Genomic DNA, 16,638 nt, shown 5'->3' on the forward strand with positions numbered 1-16,638 from the left:
ACGCCTCGCACACACACAGCGCTCAGCAGGAACAAGCGCCACACCCCGTGCAACACCTTCCAGAGACACGAGCAGCGCCTTGCACACGTACGTGCAAAGCCGCGCGCACACATACGCCCAGCACACCCCCCATCACGCCGCCTCCCGCGCAGGCGCGGTCAAACGGAGGAGGCGTGGCTAAGCATAGGAGGCGTGGTCACGCATGGGAGGCGTGGCCGAGCATGGGAGGCGTGGCCATCCCGGCCCCGCCCGCCGGCCCCGCCCGCCCCGCCGCCGCTTGTCCCGGCCCGGCGGAGCGAGGCGCGATGGGCCCGGGCTGGCGGGCGGCTTCGGTGGCGCTGGTGGGCGGCAGCGTGGCGATCTTCGCAGCGCTGCGGCGGGCGGCACTGGCCCTGCCCCAGCCCGCCGCCGTGCGGAGCCGCCCCGGCCGCGCCTGGCGCTGGTGGAACCTCCTGGTCTCTTTCGCACACTCCGTGTTGGCAGGGCTATGGGCCCTCTTCAGGTACCGCGGGTTGCGGGCAGGGGCATGGGGCACATCCTGACCGGGGCTTCGAGCCCCAGCGAGAGCACGACCCTGGGCGCTGCCCCCAGGGGAGGAGGCACGGGCCGGGGCGGTCAGGGTCCCCGCACTGATACCCAAGTGACCCCCCTTCCCTCCTCTCCCGCAGCCTCTGGCACTCCCCGGAGCTGCTCTCCAACATCGAGGACGGCTACAGCGTCTCAGGGCACCTGCTGGTCTGCTTCTCCTCAGGTAAGGGGCCAGGCAGGGCGATGGCCATGGCCATGGCCACTCCAGCGGGCTATGCCTTTTCAGCCTCACCCAGCCCACCCACCTGGGCTGAGCCCCCGGCTCAAGTGCCGAGCGAATCTCTGTGCCTCCTGCTTTAACCACAAACACAGAGCTCCCAGGCTGCCAGCCCTGCCCTGGCCGCTTCCCAGCACTCAGCCAGGGCAGAGGCGTTCCCCACACCTGGCACATGGTCATGCCACCTTCCCCCTCCTCACTACTCCCCCTTACCACAGCGGGTGACGATGCACAAGCCCGACCCCCTCGGTTCTTCTCCCTCATCCCACAGGCTACTTCATCCACGACAGCCTTGACATCATCTTCAGCCACCAGTCCCGCTCATCTTGGGAGTACCTGGTGCACCACGCCATGGTGAGTACGGCCCCCGGGGCTCAGCCCATGCAGGTTTTGAGCGCTACGGTGGGGCAAGCCGGAGCCCTTCCCTCCGCCTCGCCCTGGCTGTGCATCAAGGCGAGGGCGCCTGGCGGGGCAGGACGCCTGCCAGTGTTGGCTCCGAGTGCCCGGAGCCAGACAGGTTGCCGCACCGGGTGAGGGAAAGAGCTGGAGGCTGGTCCCAGCTCCCCAGCACAAGGAGGTGTAGCTGGTCCCAGGGGAATGGGCTCTCCAGACTGGTTTTCCCTTAGCCCAGGTGCCTGAGGGGGCTGGTGGGACCTCTGGGTGGCAGGGAGCAGCACTATGTATGCCAAAACCCCAGCAAGCACGGACTACCCCCCACAGCGGGGGAGAGCTGACCCTGCTTTGTCTTCCCCCACCCTCCCAGGCCATCTCTGCCTTCGTCTCGCTCATCATCACAGGCCGTTTCATGGTGGCGGCAGTGCTGCTGCTGCTGGTGGAGGTGAGCAACATCTTTCTCACCTTCCGCATGCTGCTGAAGATGAGCAACGTGCCTTCCCCGGCGCTCTACAGGGCCAACAAGTACGTCAACCTGGTGATGTACTTCATCTTCCGCCTGGCGCCCCAGGTTTACCTCACCTGGTACTTCGTCCGCTACGTGGAGATCCAGGGCCAGGGTGCCTTCCTCGCTGCCAACCTCCTGCTGCTCGATGCCATGATCCTCATGTACTTCTCTCGCCTCCTCCGCTCCGATTTTTGCCCCTCCCTACACAAGGGCTCTGCGGGGAGAGATGTGGATGGTGAGAAGTTTCTGATAGACTGAGGTGTGTGCGCTGAGGGGGACCCAGGCTCCGGCTCCTGGAAGTTTTGGGCTCTCCAAACCTGCTCTGATGTGCCTTAGGGCTCACTCCCTGGCCCCGGGCCCTGCCTTCACCCTCTCTGTAGCCTAAAAGCTCTTCCCTGCTGGACCAGCCCAACAGCCTCACCAAGCTGTGGGGATGCCGCTGAAGCCAGGGACATGGCCGATGGGAGAAGCAGCCCAAGCCGGCTCTGTGCAGGCAGCTGGGGTGCCAGGGGCAGCTGCATTTCGCAGCTGGTGGCCTGAGAAGGTTGCGAGGCAAAAGACAAATCCTTCCCATGGTGATGTTGGGTGTTATGTGCATTAAAATCGGTCTATTTACTGCTGCCACAGCACGCCTGGGCCAGCTTTTCTGTGTCAGGGGGAAGATGGGTGGGACAGGGCTACGGGAAAGGCTGTGCCTCTGTTCCCAGCAGAGGGCTGGCAGCCCCTGGGAAGGGGGGGGGGGCATGTTTCTGCCACTTGCTTTGTTCTAGGGACCTCCAGGGATGCACTCAAGCCTGCTGGGTCCTGCCAGCCCACCTGCACCCTGCTGAGCCGTGAACAGCAAGACCCCATCACTCCCACAGATGGGTCCCTCCACTCTTCCTCATCTGCTCTTCCAGAGAGCCAGGGCTGTGTGGGGAGCAGGGGAAGGGAGCCAGGAGAGGTACCAAGCCTTGCTGGGGTCCCCAGCCTGCCTAGCACCAGGCAGCCTGGCAGGGCTGTGTGACTCACCAGGCAGCCACGTGAAGTGGAGCTGGCAGGGGGAAGCCAAGTGAGGCCACTGGCTCTTCCTGGAAGATTGCTGCATGCTCACATCCCCCTGGAGCAACCTTCACCGGCACAGCACAGCTCCAGCCCCTGCGAGTGTGCTGGATCCCTCCAGCAGCACCCCCAGAGCAGCTGGGAGGTGAGAAGGGCTTCAGCTCCCTGGGGGAGCAGGGCCAGAACCGGCCCAGCCAGTCCTGCGGAGCACCAGAGCGGCAAATCCTGCTGACGTGACAGCACTGGGATCGCACCAGGCTAGCAGAAAGCAGTGGGGCTTAGAGGGACTCCTGCCCAGCCCCTGCTGCAGGGCAGGATCCATCCCAAAAACCCCACCAGCAGCTCAGGCAGAGCCAGGAGCTGTGGTTGAAATAAGCTGGTGATGAAGTGGAAGTGGTGGGGGAACCACGCTCCCTCCAGGGAGCTGGTAAACACCCCACAGGGCTGGGATCCTGCCCAGGCTCCAGATGGATCAGATATTCGGGATGCTGCGTGGGCAGGGACCAGCTTCAACCCCCCACTTTGACCCCTCCTCACTCAAAGCACAAGCAGGGCAGCACCTTCCCCTCAGCCGCACATCCCAACAGCTCAGCCTCCGCGCAGACTCCATCTGCAACCACCCCACACAACCAAGCCCAAATCTTCCCCCTCGTCTCTCCACACATATTGGACACAGCTCTGCAGACAGCAGCAGCCACGGGGCACAGGGCGAGGGCAGACTGCAAGTCACACTGATGTGAGATCCCTCCCTCCGTACCTGCAGGCTTTGCTACAAGAGGGGCACTTCTTCCCCATATCTTTCTGGGGGTGGCTACAGCTGGGGTGACACACAGGGCTCAGGTAGACCCACAGAGCCGCTGCTGCTGCTTGTCCCCTTCCCAGGCTGTACCCAGGCCATGGTTAGGCTGGTGCCCTGAACCACAAATCCAGAACATCAGGCTCAGGAGCGAGCAGGGTGTCCCAGGGCCTGGCACCACCATGCTTTCAGCAGCAGGGCCATGTCACAGACCTGTTGTCAGCCTCATGTGGCCCCACAAAACTGGCCAACAGCCCTCGCTTTCAGAGTCTCAAGTCCCTGAGACCTGGGTTGGGGTGAGCTCCAGGTTCCAGGCTGTGCCCAGGGTGCTTGCAGAGCTGGATCGGGGTCAGGGGAGGGACCGCTGTCCAGGGAAGCTGCAACTCTTCCCTCCAGGCAGTTTCTGAGCCCTTAGCTCAGGCAGGAGCATCCCCTCCCTCCCAGCCCAGCCAAGCACTGCACAGGACACAGGGAGAAAGGGGGTGCTTCCAGGCAGCCCCCATTGCCAATTCCAGCTGACAGTAGCCAAACTCTGCCTGCACAGATTTTGTGGTAAATCTTCACCCCAAGGTTCCCAGAGCAGCAGCAGTTGGGACAGATTCCCCTTTCCATCCACCACCCCGCCCAGGACTCTGCCACCCCCCCTGCAAAAGGCTCAAAGGAACTCTGTGTCCCCACTGCCCAAGAGCTCAATTACATCAATCAATATTTGCTCACAGCTTTCACCATCGCAGTCAAGTCCAACCACATACTTAGGATGAAATACTCCTGAAGGCTTGGCCGTGCTTCACCTACTCACCCAGCGCTCCAAATTCTTGTGACTCTCTGCTCTGAAAAGCTGGTTTCATCTAGAAACTTCAGGAAGCACAAGACTGCCGAGGCAGCAACAGCAGCTCGTTTTCAAACAGCCCTGATGAGGGCTGTGAACCGTGTGGGGTTACAGGCAACACAACGGGAACAGTACCAGGGAAATCAGGCTGCAATTTGCACACTGCAGTGCAAGGAAAAGGGATCATGCCAGAAAAACAAAAAAAAACATGCAAAGCCACAGTGATATTAGCTTGAGGGCTTCATCAAGTGAAGCCTGCAGCATAAGCAGATAGTTGATACACTCTGAAAATGGTGCAATGCTCCGCTTGTGCCCGATCTGAACCATGAATGTGTTTTTGCTGCAGCTACTACCTGCCTCCTGGGCACCCGTCAGCTCCACAAAGCTTTGCAGGACACTGATAATGCTGATCAAAAGCACGTGCTAATTACACAAGGCAACAAAATGCAGGAGGAAACCTGAGGTGTCAGGTAACTAAACAGAGATATTGAGATTTGGGGAGCATCACCTCTTGTCTACCCACAGCCCAGAGAACTCGTCAGCGATCCAGGAGACCCCAGGCACAAGACAGCACTGCCAGCCCATGCAATCTTGTCACTCTGCAGTGAGCTCTGCCCATGCAGTGCCAGCAAGAGAGGGAGGAACCCCCTTTACTGAAACAAAGCCCCAAAAGTTTGCGGTGCACTCTCTTTGGCACGGGCTATGCTGTCACAAAACACACGAGCCCCTCAGTGGTGTCACAGGGTTTATTATCCTGTCTGTACAGTCCTTGGTGGATGCAGTTTAGATTATTCCGATCTGCAAAGAAGGAAAGCACATTAAAACAGATGTTACGGTGGCGGAAAGGCAGAACCTCCACCACATCCATCGCTGCATCTCCCCAGGATTCCTGTCCTCCCAAGAAAGGCTTCTTCCTCCAAGACCTGCCCTAGTGCCTTACACAACCACTTTATGCATTTATTCTGCAGTGACCCTTGTGCTGAGCCACATTCCCCTGGTTTCTATCATGGCTGCCCCCACCACGAGGACTAAACTGTTGGCCACTTCCAGACACAGCCACCTGCCCAGTAAACCCCCCCTCCTTAGCCCCAGCCAGCAGCGCAGCGGTGCCGCTGGTGTCATTCCCCCCATTCTAATGAGCTGCCAACAGCGCTGGCCAAGAACACTGTGAGGACAAATGCTGTTTCAACCCAGAAGCTGCTGCGGTCCTGTGGAGCCCCTCCATGGAGGACTGGAGAACAGCAGCAATTCTCTCTCCGTAACTTTTCCCACCTAACCTCACCACTTTCCAGGCAGAACTGCGCTTTGCTAGAGCACGTGCTTTCGCTTCTGAACACTCAGATTCTGTCTAACTACAAGGACACTCCGCAGAAGTGCCACTGTGCTTGAAGCACTAGTACCTGTATGCCATGAGAACAATCAGGTGCAGAATATACAAGGCTGCTAACTGGAGCTGCAAAGCTTCAAAGATTTCTCACCTTGTTGGCTACATCTAGCGCATCGTAATCTGGAGCCAGTCGGACATAAGCCTTCTTCTCCCCATCAGGCCTAAGGAGGAAGAGGAGGCATCAGAGCAGAGGCACAACTCCCACCTCTCCCACCTTCCTGCTACAGCAGTGTGCATCAGTGGTTCCTTTGGAAACATCACTCTATTCAGTGGTAAAAAAACATTTACATCACTTGCACAAGACTTGCTGGGTGTTCGAAGAACTCCCTGATGTAGCCAACCCTCATGTCTACCAACATTTCCCACTTCCACTGAGATGTGTTCAGTTACAATTTGCATTTCTCAAAACTTTAACACTGAAAATGCTACAGAGCTTAATCCCACACTCAGTGCGAACACCCACAACTGCTCACGTTCACATTTTCTGCTAAAGGCACCCACCAATGACCTGCTCTCCCTCTTTTCTCACCTAATCAATGTGTTGACCTTGGCCACATCGATATCATACAGCTTCTTAACAGCCTGTTTGATCTGGTGCTTGTTTGCCTTGACATCAACGATGAAAACCAGAGTGTTGTTGTCCTCTATCTTCTTCATTGCAGACTCTGTGGTCAAAGGGAACTTGATAATGGCATAATGGTCCAGCCTGCAGGAGACAAACCCTGTGGTCAGCAGAAAGCTGGCAGAAGCCACCTCTGCACTTCAAGGGTTTTCAAATACCAGAGCTGCCACCTAAGAAAGTCTGGGGTGCATCAGCTGCCAAATAAAAGCTCTAATCACGAACTCTCAGGCTTTGGTCGCTTTAAATCATCACCTGCACCCCAAACGCCCACCACTCTGTCACCAACATGAAGCTCAGCTCCCAGGGTAGCATATTGGCCCTGGGACCTCCAGAAGGACACAGTTCCCCACCCTATAAAGCCCCGGGCAGGGCCCAACAGCCCACACATACTTGTTTCTCCGTGGGGCGCTTTTCCGGGGGTACTTGGGCTGCCGCCGCAGTCGCAGGGTCTTGGGCCTGCGGAAAGTGGGCGACGTGCGGATCTTCTTCTTCTTGTGACTGTGGACCCCCTTCAGGACGGCCTTCTTGGCCTTCAGCGCCTTCGCCTTTGCCTCTGTCTTCGGAGGCACAGCTGTGACAACAGCTCAGTCAGCACAACCAGGATTTGCACAAGGCACTCCCCTACCTGCCCCACCGGGCCATGGATTCCCCATCACACAGCCCAACGAACAGGCCCCTCCGAGCGGCCCACGCTCCCTCATCCAGCCAAGACCTCCCCAAAGCGCCCAAAGGGGATAAAATTTCCCCCTTCCCCCCGCAACAAACCAGGCTCCCACCTCACCAGCGGCCTCAGAAACTCATTCTCTCCCCCGTCTCCTCACACCTCATACACCCTGATGGTCCTTGGGGGCGCCCTCCTCCACACAAACCGGGCCGTGCCGCCGGTGCAGGCCCCTCCACGTGTTCGCGGCCCAGCATCGCGCCGCAACCCTCCATCACCCCCCGCCCCGCTCAGCCCGGCCTCCCCGCGAACACCCGCGCACCGGGGATCGCCCCTGCACGGCCTCCCGCCGCCGCGCAGCCCCGGGCCCGCAGCGCTCACCCTCCTTCTTGGCCTTGGGCGCCATGCTGGCCGGGCGGGAGCGGAAAGGGGCCGCCCGCCCCGCCGCGCACGGGCTTATAGCGCCAAATCTCGCGAGACTTCCCTTCGCCACAGCAACTCTCGCGGCGCCGCGGGACACGCCGGGAACGGTAGTGCTGGTCCGCTGCCTCCTGTGCGCATGCGCAAATGCGTTCCCGCGCCGCGGGGCCTCACGGGAGTTGTAGTCCTGCCGCCCCCCCCCGCTGCCGCCCCGCGGCGGGGCTGGGCGAGCCCCGGGGTGGCGGTCACCGGGGTCACATCGGTGGGCGACGGCGCGGCGGCCTGGCCCCCGAGGAACCGGGTTCCCGGCCCCGCCCCCGCGGGGGAGGAGCCGCAACGCCGGTCTGTCCGGGGCTGGGCGGGCGGCGCCGAGCACCGCTACCGGAGCCGGGAGGTTCGCTGCAACGGGACCCGCTGCGTGTCCCCCCGCCGAGGGCACCGGGGCGGGGCGGGGCGGGCTTGGCCGTGGACAGGGATGCGGCTGGGGGACGTGCTTGGGGATGGTGGGGACTGTGCGCGGGGGACACGGGGTGGGGGACCCGGGGACAGGCACACGCGGGGCTGTGGGGACATGGGGACACGCGGATGGGGGGACACGGGGACAGGCACACGTGGGGACGGGTGGAACAAGGAGACAGGCGTACAGGTGGGACACGGGGATGAACGGGACACGGGGACAGGCATGCGTGGGGACATGGGGACCAGCGGGGCACGGTGACTTGGGGATGGATGGGATGTTGGGAGAGTCACACTTGGGGACACCGGGACCAGTGTGACACAGGGATGGTTGTGCACTGGGATGCCACACTTGGGATGTGGGGACAGCGGGGACACAGGGACAGTGGTACCTTGGTGTGCGGGGATGGAGGGATGGCTGGGACATGGGGACAGCCGCATCTGGGGACATGGGGACAGCTGGGACGTGGGGACAGCCATACCCATGGATGGCACACTTGGGCTGTGGGGACAGTTGGGACGAGGGGAGAGCCATGCACAGGGATGGGGCGATGCACTGGGACATGGGGACAGCTGGGATGTGGGGACAGCCACGCTCAGAGATCTTTGGGTGGCTGTGACACAGGGACAGTCACGCCTGGGGATATGTGGACAGCCAGGACACAGGGATGTAGAGACAATTGGGATAGGGGGACACCCCTGATTGAGGGCACAGGAACAGTTATAATCAGGGACACTGTGCATGGGGACAGCTGGGATAGGGGACATCACCTCTCCCTCTGTCCCCAGGCCTCGCGGTGGCCTTTGGCCTGTCCCCTCTCCCCCCGGCCACCCAGGCGTCCCCGCGGGACAATGAACATGCTGGCTCCGGTCCGCAGGGACAGGGTCATCGCCGACCTGCCCCTGGTGAGCAGGGGGGGACAACAGTGACCCAGGGGTGGCCTCGCTGAGCCCCGTGCTCACCCCGGTGTCCCGCTTTGTCCCCCGGCCAGTGTTTTCGGAAGGAGGCCGCCCTGCACGCCCGCCCCGCCTTCCACCCCGGGGTGGCCAGCGCCTGCCAGGAGCAGCGGACGGGCACCGTGGGGTGAGTTCGGGGCGATTCGGGGGCCCCCACCCCGGGGCTGGATGGGGGAGCTGGTGACGAGGGGCCCACGGCCCCACCAGCCACGCGTGAGGGGTCCCTGACGCCGCGTGGCTGCCGGCGCTGCCTGTGTGCCGAGCCCTGCGTCACGGCGCAGGAATTTGGTGCGGAGGGGGGGAAAGAGGGTCCAAGCTGTGCCGCGGCTGGCGGCGGGGCGGGAGAGCCGGGCTGCAGGGCACTGCAGGACACGGGGGGCTGCGGGCGACACCCGTCCACCCCACGAACTCTTCTGTCCCCATGGCCGGCTGCGGGGGGGCAGGCGGGGACCCCCCCACCCCGCTGAGCAGCCACGTGTCCTCCTGCCCGGCAGGTTCAAGATCTCCAAGATCATTGTGGTGGGGGACCTCTCGGTGGGGAAGACCTGCCTGATCAACCGGTAACGGGACCCCCCTGGGGAGGGTCTGCGGGGGGGGCAGGGGAAGAGGCCCCCCCACAAAGGACAGCGGCACTTTGGTTTGAGCCTGTCTCTGGCTGGACCCTGGTGCTGGGCACCCTCAGGGCGGGGGCACTGAGTCCCCAAGGGTAGGTTGTGGAGGAGGGTGAACGGGGGGGCTGTTGACACCCTTCCCCCCCCCAGCTTTTGCAAGGACACCTTTGACAAGAACTACAAGGCGACCATCGGGGTGGATTTTGAGATGGAGCGGTTTGAGGTGCTGGGGGTGCCCTTCAGCCTGCAGCTGTGAGTAGGTGCCAACCCCCTCCCCGCGCACCCCACAGCCCCCCCTCACCTCCCGCACCCCCCAGGTGGGACACGGCCGGACAGGAGCGCTTCAAGTGCATCGCCTCCACCTACTACCGGGGAGCACAAGGTGAGGTCCCCACCACGTCCCACCCCCACCGGCTGCCCCCGTCCCCATCTCACCCCTCCTTTTACCCCCCTCCAGCCATCGTCATCGTCTTCGATGTCAACGACGTGGCGTCCCTGGAGCACACACGGTACGTGACGCATGGGCAAAGGGACCAGGTGGGACTGGGGTTGAGCGTTGGGGTGGTAGGGAGGGTTGGGGGGTAACAGCCGAGCAGGAGGGTGTGGGGCTGCCGGCGATGCTGCGGTGTGTGAGCGAGAGGGCAGTACTTGGCCACCGCCCGGTGACAGTGGCCCCCGCAGGCAGTGGCTGGCTGATGCCCTGAAGGAGAATGACCCATCCAACGTCATCCTCTTCTTGGTGGGCTCCAAGAAGGACCTGAGCGTGAGTGTGTCCCCCATCCCATGAGCTCCCTGTGCCCCGGCTCAGCGGGGCTGTCCCTGTCACCCACCCGCCATCCCGTCACCCGGCGGCAGACGCCGGCGCAGTACAGCCTGATGGAGAAGGATGCTCTGAAGGTGGCCCAGGAGATGCAGGCGGAGTACTGGGCTGTCTCCTCGCTCACCGGTGGGTCCCCGTCCAGGTGGGGGATGCAGACCCCGGGGTCCGGCCGGGCGAGGGAACACTCAGGGGGTCTCCTCCCATGGCGCAGGAGAGAACGTGCGGGATTTCTTCTTCCGCGTGGCAGCGCTGACCTTTGAGAGCAGCGTGCTGGCCGAGCTGGAGCGCAGCAGCGCCCGCAAGATCGGCGACACCGTGCGTGAGTACCCCGAGCTGTCCCCACACGGGTGTCCCCCCTTTATCCCACACCCACCCTCCCTGTGCCCCTCCAGGGATCAGCAGCAACGAGAGCGACCTGTACCTGTCAGCGCCCCGCAAGAAACCCAAGTGCTGCCAGTGAGGTGGCAGCCCCTGGCCCCCCCAGGTGCTTACACCTCTGGACCAAAGAGGGGTGGCCTCGGCTGGCCCCCAGGCGCCATCCCTGCCACTCCCGGCCCCCCGTCTGCCCGGGCACCCACAGCCGCGTGGGCAGGAGCACCCATGCGGCTCCCTCAGCTATGCAAACCCAGGCACTGCTCGCTGGGGCAGATGCTCCCGGGTTCTCATTTATCTTAATAAAACCTTTTTTACGCTTTTTAACAAAGGTGTGAGGCTGGGGGCCAAGGCCAACTGCGGCTGCCCCTGGGTTGACCCCCCAGTCTTGTGGGGAGTCAACCCACAAGTCAACTCGCCAGGGGAGGATGGCGGCCACCAAGCGGGGGTTACCATCTTATGTACGATGAAAGCTAAATGGGGTGGTAGATGCCCTGCCCCAAAGAACCAGCAGCCCTGCGCAACATGGGGCGACACGTGGGGTGCCAGCCCCTCATCATTCCCAGCCCAGCTGGTGGCGGTTGAAGCGGGGCTGCAGGCAGGGGGGGACACAGTGGGAGCACTTGTAGCGCTCCTGGATCCACCGCCCGCCCTCGCTGTCCTCAATGCAGATGGCGGCGACGCCTGCAAGACAAGGCGGGGATCAGCACCGGCCACCCCAGGGTGCAGGGCAGTGTTCCTGCTGCACCCATGGGTGCACCCCGGGGTACCCTGGCACCCCCCTCGTACCTGCCACAACCCCTCCCAGCCGCTCCACCAGCTGGATGGCCGCTCGCATGGTGCCCCCGGTTTCCACCCACTGGTCCACGAGGAGGATGCGCAGACCTGGGGAGGGGGCAGAGGCTGTGGCTGAGCGCCTGGTGCCCATGCCGGCCACCCCCCCTCCACAACGGCAGCGTCCCGCTCGCTCACCCGGAGAGATGGCGTCGGTGCGGACCTCCATCACCTTCTCCCGGCCCGAGTAGTCGCTGTAGGGCTGCTCCAGAGTCTGCACGCAGAGGTGCCCAGCTTTGCGGATGGCCAGGAAGCCTTTCCGCAGTGTGGTGGCAGCAGCAGCGCCTGGGGGAGGGACATGGCACCGTCAGACCATGTGAGGCTGAAGGACAGGGACCCTTGGCTCACCCGCATCCCTGCTCACCCAGGATGAAGCCCATGGCATCGATGCCGGCCACCATGTCGATGGGGTCTCCCTGGAAGGGCTGCAGCAGGTCGGCCACACAGTCCTGCAAGCCCTGAGGGGAGAGCGGAGGTGCTGGGTGCCTGCAGCCCATCATGGGCACCCACAGCCCATGTGCTGGTGCCCACGGGCACAGGCGGGTGCCCCAACAACCCTGCGGAGCTGCAGCCCACCCCAGCACCTCCACAGGTGCCCTCTGCCCCGAGTGTTGGGTACTTGCGGGTGGCAGTAGAGCCGGGAGGGGTCCAGCCAGGCGTAGTTTGGACCCTTGACATTGGGAGCCATCAGCGCCAGGTACCAGCCCTTCTCCCGGGTGGCGGGGACGTGGCACAGGTCCATGCGTGGGGACCTCAGGCACTGCAAGCACTGAGTGTACATCAGGGTTGAGACCCCCCCACCCACAATCCCCTCAGGGCTCCCTGTGGCTTGGTGCCCCCCACCCTCCCCATCCGCACCCTCACGTGGGCACCCCGGGGTCCCAGCGCGCCTGGGTCGGCTCCGTACCTGGGTGCTGGTGGCGGGGCTGAGTCGAGCAGGACCGTCACAGGGAGCGTCACAGACAGCGACAGCTGAGCGGGGACAGCCCCTGCGGCACCGGGCACCCGCCAGCACCCTTGGCCAGCTGGGCCCTGGGCGGGTGCCAGGCAGGAGCGCTGCCTGCGGGCCGGCAACGTCCCCAACTGGGCTCTGCTGTCCTGGGCAGGCTGTCGGGTGGTGGGAGCACCAGGGCAGGGGTGTTCACACCCTGCGTGAGTGTCTCCAGCACCCAGCACCAGGAACAGCACGGGCAGCACGATGCCCTTGGCACCCCATGGGTGCAAGGGTCAGCAAGCTGTGGTGATGCTCAGCATGCAGCCCCATGACCTCTGGGGTTTTGGGCAGCGCAGGGACTTTGAGAGGCTGCGCACGTCCTCGCTGGGGAGTCCAGGCACCATCCTGCCTCACCGAGCACTGGCTCCCTTGGCCACCCACTGTGCCAGCTCTGTGTCCGGATTGTCAATGGGCTCTGTGGTGGGGGAACCAGCCAAAGGGGGCGAGTCCTGGCGGCTGCGCTGGGATCCGCTGGGCGCGTGTGGCTGCCAGCCCTGCTGGGCATAGGGCACCGGCGCTGCCCCTGGGAAAGGCACTGTGGGGCAACCATGGGATGGGGACGTGGGGTAACAGGAACCATCTCTGGGATGAGGATGTGGAGTTATAGGGACCATCACTGGGATGGGGATGTGGGGCTGCAGTGACCATCCATAGGACAGGGACATGGACGTTAATGGAGCATCTGTGGGACAGGGATGGGGGAACACAGGATCACCTGTGGCTCGGGACATGGGGCTGCAGGAGCATCCGTGGATCGGGACACGGGGCCACAGGAACATGCTTCTCCCGTCGGGGGCCGCTCCGGGGCCGGGGGTCGTGCGGGGGCCGGTGCGTCACGGGGCGGGCGCGTTGTGGCCAGCGCGTTACCGGCCCCGGCACATCACCCCACCGGCTGCCACAGCAACGGGGTCCGGCCCCACCGGGAGGGGTAACCCCTTCCCCGCGGGCGGCGGGACCCGGAATGCGCCGCGGCTCCGGGCAGCGGCTCCAGCATCCCGGCTCTCCGGGCAGCGGCTCCAGCATCCCGGCTCTCCGGGCCGCGCCGCACGGAGCCGGGCCGGGCCGGGCCGCCCCGCGGGGGCGGGCTGCGGGGCTCTATAAGGCGGCTCCACGGCGACGGGCGGGTCGGTGCCATGTGCGACCCGGGGATGCTCTGTCGCCTCCTTCTCCTCCTCCTGCTGGCAGCCACCCCCGGAGCGGCCCCCGGCACCGGAGCGGCCCCGCCGGGACGGCCCCGCGCCCGCCGCGGGCTCACCTACCCCGGGACGCTGTGGTGCGGAGCGGGCAGCAACGCGGATACCTACGAGCAGCTGGGTAAGGGCGGCGGGGCCGCTGCTACCTGTCCCCACCCCATCCCACCCCACCCCACCCCACCCCACCCCACCCCATCCCATCCCACCCCATCCCATCCCATCCATGTCCAGTGCTGCTCCACCCCAGCCCAGCCCAAGTCCCCATCCCAGTGCTGGGTCAGTCCTCATCTATCTCAGTCCAGTCCCCATCCGTGCGCTAGTTCTGTCCCTATCTCTCCCAGCTCAGACCTCATCCCAGTGCTGCTCCAGTCCCAGTCCACCAGTTCGTCTCTGTCTAGTCCCTATCACAGGGCTGGTCCATCCTGGTCCCCATACATCATTGTCCCCAGCCTCCTGGTCCCTATCCCAGTGCTCATCCAGTCCTGGTCCACACAAGTCCAGTCCCCATCCCAGCACTGGTCCAACCTGGTCCACTCCCTGTTCCTTCCTGATCCCAGCCTAGTCTCTTTTTATCCTGGCTCAGTCCTGGTCCCCACTCTGATCTCAGCCTAGTCCCAGTCTCATCCCCACTGTGGTGCTGGTGCTGCCCCAGTCCCCATCCTGGTGTCAACCTTGTCCCCATCCAAGTGACAGTCCAGTCCCAGCACCTACCCATCCCAGTCTGATCCCAGTCCCCTCTTAGTCCGATCTAATTCTGATCCCAGTCCTAGCCCAGCTCAGCCCCAGTCCAGCCCTAATCCCAACCCCACTTAGCCCCAGCCCTACCTGCACCCCACACCTTCCCTGTAGGGGAACATCGGGACACAGACCGGTGCTGCCGGGACCATGACCACTGCCAGCACGTCATCCACCCCTTCACCGCCCGCTATGGGTACCGCAACCTGCGCTGGCACACCATCAGCCACTGCGACTGCGACCGCCGGTGAGCAGCCCCGCGCCCAACTGTGCCCCACAACGTCCCCCCATCCCTGGGGGGGTCCCAGCCCCTCTCGGCCCCCCTCACCCTGCTGTGCCCCACGGCAGGTTGAAGGAGTGCCTGCGGCAGGTGAACGACACGGCGTCGCGGGTGGTGGGCCAGGCCTTCTTCAATGTCATCCAGGTGCCCTGCTTCGAGTTCACCTATAAGGAGGAGTGCGTGGAGCCCTACCTCTACATCTGGTGAGTGCCCCCACTGCAGGGATCGGCCCCCCAAAGCCCTGCGGGGGCTCAGCTCACCTCGCGCTCTCCGCAGGTGCAAGGCGTACAACACGGTGGCCGTCGCGGTCCCCAGGGAGCCGGTGCTGTATGAATTTGGCGGGGAGCTGATCGACCGGGCAGCGAGGCCTGAGGGGGTCCCTCTGAGCCCCCCGTGGAGCAGTGTGGGTGGAGGAGCCATTCCAGCACCTGTCCGCCCGCTGATCCCCCCCAAGGCAGCCAAGAAAGCGAGGAAGGGGAAGAAGAAAGACAAAAAAAAGAAGGGGAAAGGTCTGAAAAAGAAAGGTCTTTCTGAAAACAGGGAGCTGAGCCGTCCTGCAGCCGCTGCCCCCACTGCGCAGGACCCACGGGTCCCACCGCCAGATTTGGAGGAAGCCAATGCTATCCTGAGCGATGCTCCGGCATGGGGGGAATTGGGCAGGGAACGAGCCCCAGCCCCTCCATCCCCGGTCCCCACTGCCAGCAGGAAGAGGAGGAGGAAGGAGAGAAACAGAAAGAAGAGGCTGAAAAGCAAAGCTGAGGCAGAGCCTGCGCAAGAGCCGGGGCTACGGACCTGACTCCCCCCTTGCCCCGCGCAGGTCTGGGCTGTGTAATAAAGCTGGTGGCTTGAGCAGATGGTGCGGTGCTGGGTCTGTGTCTGTGGGAGGGTCACCCTGGGGGGACCCAGGGGAATCCCGGGGCTGATCCCATTTATGGGACTGCGGGAGGGGAGCACCTGTGAGCCAGCACTCGGCTGGTCCCAGCGCACGGCTCCACAGGGCGCCAGAGCCAACCTGCGCCGGGGGAAAACCTCTGCGCAGAAAAGGGCAGTGAGTGGGTCTGAGCCGTCCCTCGCTGCTCCCGCCCGCACGTCACCTTCCTGGGCACCAGGGATGGCGAGCTGCCGCTCTGGTTGGGGGGACAGCTCCTGTCCAGAGTCCTGATTTTCGCCACCCTGCCACGGAGGGTTGAGTTCCAGCCCTCCAGGGGTGTATTTCTCTGGAGGACCAGTTAATGAATCATATCACCCCAGCTCTCTCCTCTGCTGAGCCTTTTCCCAGGCTGGGAGAAGCACCGTGCTCCCCCAGAAGCTTCTTCTCCAGCCCCCAGCAATGGCAGCGAGCAGCAGGGGCTTTGTCTCTGCCTGGAGGCTCCTCAAATGCCTTTGGAGAGGGACAATAGAAGCTTTTCCAGCCCTGGGACAAAGGCAGATGGTCCCTGTGTCCCCGCACGGCAGTCAGTGATCACAGCCTGACTCTCTGATAACCAGGTTCCTGCGCTGAAGGGTTTGGGGCAGCGGCCAGAGCTGGGGTGTTGCCACCAACTCCTGCAAAAGGCCTCTGAGCAAGAAGCGTGGCTTGGCACAGCGTCCCCTCTCCTACCCGCTGAGGCCGGTAGCGAGATCTGCACACCCCAGCATCAAATTCCAGAACTGGGAAAAAGCTGGAGCAACAGCTGTTCTGCCAACGCCAGCCTGGGGAGATCAGCGGCACCGAGACACAAGAGAGTGGAGCTGCCATGTGCAAACCCCACTGCTCCTGGAGGTGCAACCCCAAATCCCTGAAATAAACGGATCACGAGAGCCCAGGGGGGAAATAGCAAGGTTGTGGCCAGGCGTCGCACCCTCTCGAGCGCTGCTAATGGGTGCAAAGTCCTTGTGGCAACCACTGCGTCCCTGCAGGAAGCACAGACATAGGGCATGCGGG

At 63.5% G+C, this 16,638-nt stretch overlaps 5 protein-coding genes across 7 annotated transcripts; 3 read left to right on the forward strand and 2 right to left on the reverse strand.

Moving 5' to 3' along the window:
• The first annotated feature begins 272 nt into the window (after positions 1–272).
• On the forward strand, positions 273–2,323 carry TLCD1 (TLC domain containing 1). Of its 2 annotated transcripts, XM_080357124.1 has the most exons (5): positions 273–502; positions 669–751; positions 1,077–1,159; positions 1,569–1,643; positions 1,770–2,323. In XM_080357124.1, the coding sequence occupies exons 1-5, from the start codon at positions 306–308 to the stop codon at positions 1,962–1,964; spliced, it is 633 nt and encodes a 210-aa protein (XP_080213250.1). In that variant the 5' UTR covers positions 273–305; the 3' UTR covers positions 1,965–2,323. The 2 variants fall into 2 exon arrangements, with proteins under 2 accessions (XP_080213250.1, XP_080213249.1); XM_080357123.1 differs by having other exon boundaries at positions 1,569–2,323.
• A 2,781-nt stretch (positions 2,324–5,104) lies between these two features.
• Positions 5,105–7,547, reverse strand: RPL23A (ribosomal protein L23a). The gene is made up of 5 exons (XM_080357125.1): positions 7,424–7,547; positions 6,772–6,952; positions 6,289–6,465; positions 5,851–5,920; positions 5,105–5,170 (listed from the first exon to the last, which is right to left on the reverse strand). Exons 1-5 carry the CDS (start codon positions 7,446–7,448, stop codon positions 5,156–5,158), a joined length of 468 nt encoding a protein of 155 aa, XP_080213251.1. The 5' UTR covers positions 7,449–7,547; the 3' UTR covers positions 5,105–5,155.
• A 201-nt stretch (positions 7,548–7,748) lies between these two features.
• Positions 7,749–10,915, forward strand: RAB34 (RAB34, member RAS oncogene family). 2 transcript variants are annotated; one of them, XM_080357172.1, is made up of 11 exons: positions 7,749–7,856; positions 8,755–8,824; positions 8,911–9,002; positions 9,370–9,435; positions 9,637–9,738; positions 9,804–9,868; positions 9,944–9,995; positions 10,168–10,249; positions 10,342–10,432; positions 10,518–10,625; positions 10,699–10,915. In XM_080357172.1, exons 2-11 carry the CDS (start codon positions 8,771–8,773, stop codon positions 10,764–10,766), a joined length of 780 nt encoding a protein of 259 aa, XP_080213298.1. In that variant the 5' UTR covers positions 7,749–7,856; positions 8,755–8,770; the 3' UTR covers positions 10,767–10,915. The 2 variants fall into 2 exon arrangements, with proteins under 2 accessions (XP_080213298.1, XP_080213299.1); XM_080357173.1 differs by having other exon boundaries at positions 9,804–9,995.
• A 319-nt stretch (positions 10,916–11,234) lies between these two features.
• LOC308048213 (adenine phosphoribosyltransferase-like) lies at positions 11,235–12,254 on the reverse strand (the record flags this gene model as incomplete). Its single annotated transcript, XM_080357195.1, has 5 exons — positions 11,235–11,362; positions 11,468–11,563; positions 11,651–11,797; positions 11,877–11,970; positions 12,132–12,254. 5 exons carry the CDS (start codon positions 12,252–12,254, stop codon positions 11,235–11,237), a joined length of 588 nt encoding a protein of 195 aa, XP_080213321.1.
• A 1,385-nt stretch (positions 12,255–13,639) lies between these two features.
• Positions 13,640–15,510, forward strand: PROCA1 (protein interacting with cyclin A1; the record flags this gene model as incomplete). Its single annotated transcript, XM_080356838.1, has 4 exons — positions 13,640–13,820; positions 14,549–14,681; positions 14,783–14,917; positions 14,991–15,510. The coding sequence occupies 4 exons, from the start codon at positions 13,640–13,642 to the stop codon at positions 15,508–15,510; spliced, it is 969 nt and encodes a 322-aa protein (XP_080212964.1).
• Positions 15,511–16,638: the final 1,128 nt, after the last annotated feature.

The sequence above is a fragment of the Nesoenas mayeri genome (genome assembly GCF_963082525.1).
Source record: "Nesoenas mayeri genome assembly, chromosome: 20".
In the NCBI taxonomy this organism is placed as follows: domain Eukaryota; kingdom Metazoa; phylum Chordata; class Aves; order Columbiformes; family Columbidae; genus Nesoenas; species Nesoenas mayeri.

Bases quoted from the DNA above. Each gene is read 5' to 3' on its own strand.
- TLCD1 (XM_080357123.1), top strand. From the start codon at position 306: ATGGGCCCGGGCTGGCGGGCGGCTTCGGTGGCGCTGGTGGGCGGCAGC. The intron at 503-668 runs GTACCGCGGGTT...CCTCTCCCGCAG, and splicing joins GGGCTATGGGCCCTCTTCAG to CCTCTGGCACTCCCCGGAGC. The intron at 1,160-1,568 runs GTGAGTACGGCC...CCACCCTCCCAG, and splicing joins ACCTGGTGCACCACGCCATG to GCCATCTCTGCCTTCGTCTC.
- RPL23A (XM_080357125.1), bottom strand. From the start codon at position 7,448: ATGGCGCCCAAGGCCAAGAAGGAGG. The intron at 6,466-6,771 runs GTATGTGTGGGC...TGTCTCCTGCAG, and splicing joins AGCGCCCCACGGAGAAACAA to GCTGGACCATTATGCCATTA. The intron at 5,921-6,288 runs GTGAGAAAAGAG...CTTCCTCCTTAG, and splicing joins AAGGTCAACACATTGATTAG to GCCTGATGGGGAGAAGAAGG.
- RAB34 (XM_080357173.1), top strand. From the start codon at position 8,771: ATGAACATGCTGGCTCCGGTCCGCAGGGACAGGGTCATCGCCGACCTG. The intron at 9,436-9,636 runs GTAACGGGACCC...TCCCCCCCCCAG, and splicing joins AAGACCTGCCTGATCAACCG to CTTTTGCAAGGACACCTTTG. The intron at 10,626-10,698 runs GTGAGTACCCCG...GTGCCCCTCCAG, and splicing joins CAAGATCGGCGACACCGTGC to GGATCAGCAGCAACGAGAGC.